This window comes from Thermobia domestica, chromosome 11, assembly GCF_964235325.1.
Source record: "Thermobia domestica chromosome 11, izTheDome1.hap1.1, whole genome shotgun sequence".
NCBI classification, from domain to species: domain Eukaryota; kingdom Metazoa; phylum Arthropoda; class Insecta; order Zygentoma; family Lepismatidae; genus Thermobia; species Thermobia domestica.
The window spans coordinates 18,373,701-18,383,918 of record NC_137464.1 but is presented as its reverse complement, the minus strand read 5'-3'; the positions used below and the strand labels follow the sequence as shown (position 1 = coordinate 18,383,918).

The 10,218-nt window shown below is 34.9% G+C and overlaps 1 protein-coding gene across 5 annotated transcripts in view; it reads right to left on the bottom strand.

Moving 5' to 3' along the window:
• LOC145663939 (pre-mRNA-processing factor 39-like) overlaps window positions 1–10,218 on the bottom strand; it is an 87,261-nt gene that overhangs the window by 1,708 nt on the left and 75,335 nt on the right. For all 5 annotated transcript variants that reach the window (XM_081730155.1, XM_081730157.1, XM_081730153.1 and 2 more), the window contains 2 exons: window positions 6,957–7,138; window positions 5,557–5,643 (listed from right to left, as the gene is read on the bottom strand). In XM_081730155.1, the coding sequence (XP_081586281.1) occupies window positions 5,557–5,643; window positions 6,957–7,138 (269 nt within the window). The remainder of the gene's footprint in view (window positions 1–5,556; window positions 5,644–6,956; window positions 7,139–10,218) is intronic.

Sequence of the window (10,218 nt, the reverse complement as noted above, 5' to 3'; positions counted from 1 at the left end):
CAGTCTTCTTTTTTCTTTTACCTGAATATACGGATAGTTTTCGATTAGGATTAGAAATCATATTTCTGGGCTTTCGACGTCTATAGCCATATTAACCCATCACATATGAGGAATGATGTTCCTCGCTGATCACACTGTCCTGGGAATTGGGTAGGAAGAAAGCGACCTGGAACCATTATGAGGTACCATCCTAGCATATGCCTGGTGTGAAGAACGTAAACCCAGCAAAATCTCTTTCAGGATGGCAGCTCTGGAAAAACTTTCACATTTCTTTGACCGAGTAGCCCACTGGGAATCGAACCTGGGACCATTCGTGACACGCTACGCGGGGCCACGGATATTTTTTTAGCACGAGGGATATTTGTCAACAGATGGAGGGATTTTTGTCATAGAATCTGCAATCCCTGAATATAGTTTTAGTGTCAAATGTTCTTGTATGGGGAGAGAAAGGGTTAAGATTTCCAGATATAAATAGTTTTATATTTTTCATTAATATGTTATTACAGTAATGACTGCCATTTTTAGAATATAAATACATACATGTTTTCAAAAAAACTTTAAATCATAGAAACTTGAGCCTTACGCCCCAGGAATACCCTTCGGATTAGGGCTGCCACAAATACAAAGTGTTAATGATACCTGAGGAAAGATTCGGACTTTTCACAGAAGATAGGCTCGGAGTGCATAACCATCATAGGCTTCTACCTTAACAGCTATCACGGTTAGAACAAATTAAATACACAATGTCCATACTCCAATGTAAGTCTCTCCCTTGTTATTACAGTGTACAATCTTATTGTTCTACTACTCTGACAACTCATATAGCCTCGCTGCTGAAAGGGACGTCAAATAGAAAATCAAATCTCCTGACAACTAAGTATTCTAGTTTCAATATCTAAGTAACTGAACCGATATTACATAAAACAACGGTGCCAACGTTCCACAAAACAATCGATGAAACAATTCTTCAATTATTTAACGATAAAATCTAATGGCGCCAATAACTTGCCCTTGTTTGCCAACTCTATACCATCAAGCTAGAATACGTTTTATACCGCTAAAGTTTGTTTACGATCTCTACTTTTAAAACCACAGGACAATGTAAAACCATATTGGATAGATACAACAGCTATACCATGAAAGATTCCTCGAATACTTTTGCCTCGTGAAGCTCACTGAACTAAACCCCAAATTAACACATTAAGTAAAAGCATTAACTATAACTTGGAGAACAGATAATTTAACATCAAAGAAGTCAAGGTCTTAGGCTTCGAAATTTATGATTATTCATCATATGTTGCATTAATATCACAACATAAGACTATATTGCAAAGCAACTGATTAAACTGGGTTGCAAACTGTAAATTAGTATTCACAAGACTCTTTTCAAATATTTCTCAATTAATAAATTCATAACCTTATTATCATAGACATTTTTTAAAATCTAAGACTATTTTGTTATATCGGTTATATTTGTTATGTCAACATTTAACTTAATTTTAATTTTTTTTTTCAAAAAAGAAGAAAAAGAATTCAGAGATGGAGAAATTGCTTCGAAAGAATTTTACTGCGCGTGTCGGCCAACTTGAAATGCCAAAATTAAATTACGAACAATAAAATTAAAACAAGATTTACATTCAAACTCTTGAAAACTAATTTTAAATTACATTATTTATAAGAAAACATAAGATAACAAAAATTTAAGCTATTTTTCAACATTAACAAATATTTAAAACCTTTGTAATCCATGACAGAAACTACACTCTGTAAAGAAAAAATAGCGACACTCGCTCGGATATGGTTTTCACAACATACATTAACCAATATGAGTTTTTACATGAATTGCTGGTAATATTACAATGAATATTCTTAATGAGCAGTTCATTCTTAATACTTGCTCCACAGTTTCAGGGTTTTTATATGCATATAATGAATTTATATGCATATACTAGTAGCTATGTGTGTTTTCAGCATAAACGGCTGTGGGAAGAATTATACATAAAAGTATGAAAGATCAACATTAGTAGCACAAAACAAAAAATGTAATTTCTTAAGAGTAAGATATATTGTGTACGAACATTGAAAGGTACAATACATCAAACTAGATTTCGTATGTGGACCATGGGCTTTAGGACTTGCAGGGGAATCGTCGAGGCCTTTTGGTGACAAGGCTATTGCAAAATGCAACCTTGATTTCATGGAATCACTCCCGGATTATCTGTTCCGTGAGTTCCATTCTATCCGAGATAGTTGTCTATTGAATCTTCTGCTCATATCGACCCAAACTTTGCAATTGGATACATGTCAGGTGAGTTTGGAGGTCACATGAGTCTTTGAATAGTCATATTCTTCCACGACGTATTAACGATTTTCGTTCATTGACATGAATCATTTACGTCCTGGAAAATGAAGTAGTCCATATCTTCTTCAGGAAAGTAATCTTTAGCTGTTTGAAGAATTTTACGTACCAGAATTTGAAGACATTTTTGTACATCAAATGACTTTTCACATATATCCATTGTTCTGACGTCTTTGACAGTGAAGCAAGCCCATACCATCACTCAGTAACTGAATATTTGCATCTCTTAAACAAAATCCGTATCAAGTTTCTCGCTCATTCGTATCCACAACTTCACACCACTATCGTTTCCAACTATTCTAAACCTTTTTCAACTGAGAAAACAACATGCTTCCAGTTATAAGTCCAAGTAGCATTTCGCCTCACAAACGTGCGTGTTGAAGTCTTCAGTGTTTTTGTTAGTTTCGACTTTCCAGGCGATTTTTTCTTCGTAATATCCTCCTCATACAGTTAAGACAATACAGTCGTACGACTGACTGCAGTTCCAAGATCAAAACGATTTTTGGGGAAGTCATTCCTTAATTCTGTAGTGCCATTGATTTTATTTGGCGATCAGCTCTGGGTGATGCTTTCTTTTTTCTATTACACTGTTGACGAAGGGATGATTTCTTATACTATTTTTGCTTGTGAATTACTCTTTCTGCCGTCGAATGGTAAATTCTGAGTATTCCAGCCATCTCCCTTAGAGATGTAACTTAGCTGTGCAAAGCAAGAAGTATGTCTTGGTCACGTGACGACAAGTCACATTTCTTACCAATCATACTTGTTTACAGTTCACATGTAGCAACAATTTCATACAAAAACAACACTGCACAACAACCATATTGCCACTTGACACTGTTCAAACAATTACAAAGCATAGAACAATCACAAAATGCTAATTACCTGGGCTTACACATCACAAATGCAATGCAGAATTCTCACCCCAATAATTTACGAGACGCTTTCAGGTGCCATCTGGAGGGAATATTACTGATACATAAATAATTAGTAAGCGCCATAGTACACCATAGGTGTCACAGATAATGGAAATGAATTATCACACTCATAATTTCCTTCTATTCCTCTTCTAGCCGGCTGCAACTATGGTTTTCTGTGTAAGTTACCTTGAGAATTGAGGTGTCGCTATTTTTTCTTTACAGAGTGTAGAACTATTCGACCAGAAATTGGTCCGCAACATGAATTCATACTGAATCCAAAAACTTGACTGCAGCTCAATGATCAAGTATTTGCTCCTGGATGGGAGATTTGATTGAATTATGGATCTATCTGGCAGATGGATAAATAGATACACGATGGCGTCAGTATCGGGGTTGTGCATCCCAGGAATAATGGATTTTTCAATGGTTTTTCAATACATAACACATATATTAACTTTGTTACTTCATAACCATTCCTCTGCCCTTATGATGTCTCCTTTGCATCTCCACTTCTGATATTATTAAGTATTCTACCAATCAACAGGTCCCGAGAGTATATCTTTTATTACGAAAGTAATCAAAATACAAATGCTATAGAGAATTCAGCCACGCGCACGTAGACAAACTGAGAACCCTAAAACGTTAAGAAAATGCAGCAGAGCCACCATTTAATGAGATGCATACATGTACCATTACTCCAGATGCCGCCCTGCATCAGCGTTTCCACTTCAGCAGTCTCTTCTTCCGTGGAACATGAACCTAGATAACCTCTCAGTTCTTTTAACAGTCTTAACGCAGCGATAGCCCAAAGCTACAGAAATCACTAGAAATCATCAGGTGATTACACTAGATATCCTGAAACGTAATAGCTTGGAATACGGCAGACTCCTTGCAAAAAGACAACCTACAAGTTTAATCATCTTACCTTGTAGTTGCAAAGTCTTGTAAGTATAGTGTTAATATTAAATATAATCTCTAATTGTGTGTATCATTAGCGTTATTCTGACCCGAGAAATGCTGCCTCATGTTCATTTTCTTTGTTGTGCATGGTACGGAATATATATTAATGCTAGCAAATTATCGTTGTAAGTTGTTTTACAGATTAAATGATGCTGAAATGTTGTCATATTTATAAGTTTAAGGTTGTTACTTGAATTTTCGCCTATGTGTAGTTAGCAGTGAAAGAAGCTATTCTTTTGTAATAACTTGTTTCGTCGTTAACGCTCGGGTGAAAAATTCGATTAATGATTATCTATTGTAATGTTTGCTCTACTTGGACTACCATCCTATAGAGTAAACATTACACTTCTTGTATCTATTGATAATGCTTTTTAAGTGGGATTAACGAATGGAACAGTCACCTTCAAAAATGGTTATATACACTCTACATGTTCCTTTGCTATGAATTGACGAATTGGGAGTATTGTTTAGAGAATTACATTTTCTCTGTATCAAAGTTGAATTAAATTTAGTCAAATTATTATTAACTTACTAAAAAAAATCCTTATTATTAACTTACTAAAAAAAAAGTCCACTGCTTTTACACTGCATTCAAATTTTACGAGACTGAAAATTTGGTATAGAAATGTGCCACAATCATTAACTTGCCCGAAAATACTACATTTTCGGAAGCTGTTGATAAAAAAAAAAAAAAATAAAAATAAAGAAGTGAACTCTTGCTAATACAAGGTAACATTACTTTGTAAACACACATGCTCGACATTACCCGAATCTGTTAATTTTGAGGATAGAATAAGTTTGAAGTTGGTAACTTATAAGCGACTCAACTCCCTGTAGGACCTATGTATTAAAAAAAATTTTCATTGTTTGGGAACAGTGTTTGTTCATAGTAGAGTCTATTAATACATTGATACCAGACACTGTTGCGAAAATTTCCGCATTGTTCTGGACAGCCTAAAATTAATAACAACAGCCGGTTCCATTCTCGCGCGAGTGAAGATTTTGAATTACGAATGAGAAGTATGACTAACAGCAGTTTGTTGGTAATAAATTCTTCAATCAAATAAGCATTACTTCCATTCTCGTCGAATACATTTAGATCCCTCCAATCAAAATACAAATATTAATATTTCACCAATATGTATTCATATGGCTGAGGTCTCAAGGTATACTAATTATAATTGAGTGTTTCCTATCGTCAACAAAAACTGTTATACATGATAGATGTACGGTATTGTATGTAAGAAGAAAGATTCGTGGAAACACCATTCACTTCACGCTAAGCTTTTCTTCATGTTAGATCTTATATTTTCTTACCTCTTCACTTCTGCTACTTCGGACTTCTTTTTCCTTTCTTTGGAAGTTTTGAAATACCGCTGAAATTCTTCGTGTGCTTTTTGGACCCTAAAAATATTGAAAAAATATTAGTAGAAACATAACTTAGCACATTTATAGTTCACTATGGATATCAATTCAAGCACCACGTTAATGTATCTAATACTCTTAAAAAAAAAAAAAAAAAGGTTCGCAGTGTTTTATTTTTGATGACGGGGCTCATAGTGCTCTGGTCTTCTCTAAATAGTTGAAAAGTGACCAAAAGCACATGAAAAAGTACCCAAAGTATCATCAAAAAGTAACTTTAAACCTTTTTGGATGTCAAACTTGGGCATAAATTGCATTTATTTTTTTTTTTTTTTTTTTTTTTTTATAATTATTATTAATAGACAGCCACTCACTTCTAAAATAGCACTTGCTCACTTTTAACAATCAATGTCACTAGTACACAAATATCTGCTACAGTCAAATCTGAAACAGAAATCAATAGGTAAAGTAAAACTACAGAAATGCATAACAGAATGTTTTGAAATATTCATCACCTACTTTAAGAACATACAAGAAGCATAATACAAGACGAACATAATGAACCCCACACACATAAAGTGGAGTGAAACGTTAACTATTACGAGAGAAAACTAAAGGACTATTACGATAGAAGAAAGAATACACACCTTGAGAGCTTCAACACTCACCACCCACCCACTGTGCTTTAGAAAGAATAAACGCTGAAGTGAGTATAAAGCTGACTTGGTTCACATGTGGCAGCACAGCTGCACATAGCAGCAAGTACTGAGGTTTTCAGAAGAGTAGTAAGTAACAAGTGTCTGTCTTTTTCCATTTATAGTATTTTTCTTAGAAAACTGCCAATGCAAAACATATATCACACCAAAAAATTACTTTATCCCCCCAAAAAGTAACTTTTAGTGACAAGGTTGAAAAAAAGTAACTGTCTATGAGCCCTGAGATGATTTGTTGTAACTGCTACTTTTGTTATTATTATTATTTCGTTCATTAATCCTGATCTCGATAGTGGTAGTGTCGGCAGAATCGGGATTATCCTTAGCTCTATTTTTATTTATTTTTTTAACTAGTAAGTTCTAAACATGAGAATCTGAAATGCTTTAAAAGGAAAAGAAATGCAAAATAAATACCAAAAAAGAAGACGTATTAATTTCAAAATTGTATAATAATACGTGAAGATTTATTTACCTGCATTTAAAGATGAAATACAGTATGTTGTTTCATACCATGTCTAATCAAATAGTTAAATTTAAACGGAATTCCTTGTAAGTAACGATACTTTTAATTTACATCTACCATCCATTTCACATTATTACGTAGTTACTGTAAACTGCGACTGAGCATTTACGTATACTTACCGTACAATGTCACTTCCAAAATCCTCCAAAAACTCAACTTTTCGCTGGGCAAATAGCACTTTCATATCTGGATCAAACTCTTGCTGTAGGAACTGATCAAATATACTAAGAATAGCTGTTTCATCAATGGGATTCTTCTGCATATTCATATCGATCAACTGAAGATAAAGTCTTGGATTCTCCTACAAACACGCATCCGTATTAGAGCAGTGTCACACAGCAGCGAAACTTAACTACAATCCACATGTATCTCACACAGCAAAGAACTATGATTAAATGCACGACTGATCATGAATTATGACCATCTGTCAAACAGCATGTAATTCCTTCTTTCACCTTCCCTACAGCACTGTTTCGACGTGACAGGGATCTAACGGTATGTTGGTAGTTATTCGCTTGTATCAGGGTTGTTGGAATTTTCTCCAGCCCAAAATTCCCGTTTTTTTTTTTTTTTTTTTGAGGGGGAGAGGGGGTAAAACCCACAATAAAACCCAAAAAAGCCCACCTCAAAAATATACTTCAAAACTTGGCATGAAATAATAATCTTAATATTATAATTACTTTATTAATCGTACTTCTTAGTGTGTTCTAAAGGGGGAGCGGAGGGTCAAAATCTATGCGAAAATCTTAGTATCTCACGATTCTGTCAAGTTACGAAGATGACATTTTTTACGTAAACTTACCATTAAAAATAAATGGAGCCGTGTCCCAGTGTTTTTGAAAGTTTCCATTTTAAGTGGAGAAGGGTAGCAAATTCTATAATCTGAAAGCGATGTTGTTTGTTGATTCTGATCGCATTACGCGGGGAAACGGTTAAGCAGTTTGAAATGAACTTTTGAACATACAATAGTTAGTACCTACCCTAACCTGGGATTTTTATATTTGATTCAAGGGCGCATCCTAGGAGAAGGAGTAGAGGAAGTTCAAAATTTATGTAATAATAATAATAATAATAATAATAATAATAATAATAATAATAATAATAATAATAATAATAATAATAATAATAATAATAAAAAGTCACGAGCCCGCCAAGTTAGAAAGGTGAAACTCGGTGATGATTTTACATAATTCCTTTGTTCACACTGAAAGCAATGTGGCATGTTTTTGTGGTTGTATCATCACGGGAAACGGTTGAACAGTTTGAAATGAATTTTGGAACATAGTTCATTATTATTATTCATTTATTGTGTTACTTTGATTAAAGGATACAAACAGCGTGTGCGTGAGTTTTCTCGGGGTTCTCCCGTTTCCTCCCACTTTCTTCATTCCACCATTTCATTCATTTCTCATAATCACCGTCTCCTTTGGCCTAACCGGCATAATTGTGCGACGTAAAGCTCAAAGATTTCATTTCATTTTGATTAAAGGATATATCGTAATGGCAGTAAAAGGGGGTTCAAAATTTCAGCCAAAATTGCAGTATCTCGTGAGCACGCCAAGTTTGGAAGATGAAATTCGGTATATAAGCACCTCGCTAAAAGTAAGGAGACACGTCTCTTCCTGTTTTTGAAAATTTCAATTTTAAGGGAAGAAAGAGGATGTTTTCTTTAATTTCTTTCTTCACATTTAAATCGACGATGTCTGTTGTTTGTGATCTCATCATGGAGAAATGGTTGAACAGTTTGAAATGAGTTTCAGAACATAGTTCGTACCTACTTCAAGCTGGGATATTATCAATAACTTTTCTTAAAAGGCGTATCCTAAGGAACGAGTGGGTTAAAACTTTACGCCAGAAACAGAATATCTTACTACACTTTCATTGATATGCGTAGCCTCAGGGGGAGAGGAGGCTCAAACATTTTCTTTGAATTTAACATGAAAAGAACAGGCACTTCAGCTAGTATAGAATCAAATGTAATACGGCTACATTTCCTTTGTTTTTGTTACATACTTACGTATTAATATAACCAGATAAAATGTCTTTCTCAATGTGTCAGTTAATTACAAATTAAGGAAGTTTCACTTGAGGAAGGAAATTACAACCAGTTGAGAATGCTCCATGAGCATTGCCAGAACGACCTAAAAAAGAATGGAGAGGTGGAGTGGGGAGGCTAACTTTCATTGTTCCTAGATGTAAATCTTTCTATCCGCACCTTCTTCTGTTTCTCGCAAAAATTAGCAAAATATTATCTCTCTATGACTTACAGTTCTCGAGATATGGCTGCTTAAATATCTAGAAATTTGAACTTTTTGGCCAATATCTGGGGAACGGTGGCCAGTGGCCAGTAGACAGTTAATCAGTGGCCACCGGTTACTATTTGGTATCATCCTCTTAGGTATTGATCAACACCAATATGATCTCTGTGAGACTTACGGTTCCCGTGATCTGGCTCCTTAAATCTCCCGAAATCGGAACTCTTTTGGCCAATATTACGGTACCGGTACGTCATAGAGAGATGATATTGGTGTTAATCAATCCCTAATAGAATGTTAAACATTTTCGTACCGATATTAATTGATGGCCACTATCCAACTGGCCACTGGCCAAACCAGTGGTCAGTTGGATAGTGGCCATCAATTAATATCGGTACGAAAATGTTTATCATCATCTATGTATTGATCAACGTCAATATCATCTCTCTACAACTTATGGTTCCCGAGCTATGGCTCGTTAAATATCTAGGAATTGGCAACTTTTTGGCCAATATCATGGGAACTGTAAGTCATAGAGAGATGATATTAGTGTTAATCAATACCTAAGAGGATGTTAAAAATGTTGGTACCGATATTATTTGGTGGCCATTGGCCAAACAAATGGCCAGTTGGACAAAGGCCACCGGTTACTATTTGGTAAAACAATATTTACCATCCTTTTAGATATTGATCAGCACCAACATGATCTCTCCATGACTTACGGTTCTTCCCGAGATATGACTCCTTAAATCTCTGGAAATTGGCCATTTTTTTGGGCCAATATCTCGTGAACGGTAAGAGTGACGCGAAAAATTTAATCACTTTCTCAGATAGTTTTTGATGCTCTATCGAATGCAGGGTTCAAAATTGAAAGAAATCGCAAATAACAGACAGACAGACAAATAGACAGACATAGAGAATTCAGTAACGAAATTTTTAAGTTCGTTGAAAATACACCTCTATCTTCTCAACACTAACGGCAATCAGATCGTGAAGCTCCCTAATTCTTCTTGTGTATCTGATGGAGTATTTGAAGCACAGTACAATTACTATGTGTCACAGAACCCCTTTAATCGTAAAATATTTGTAAGAAATCAAATTAGCAATCGAAAATGAGAGAAAAAAA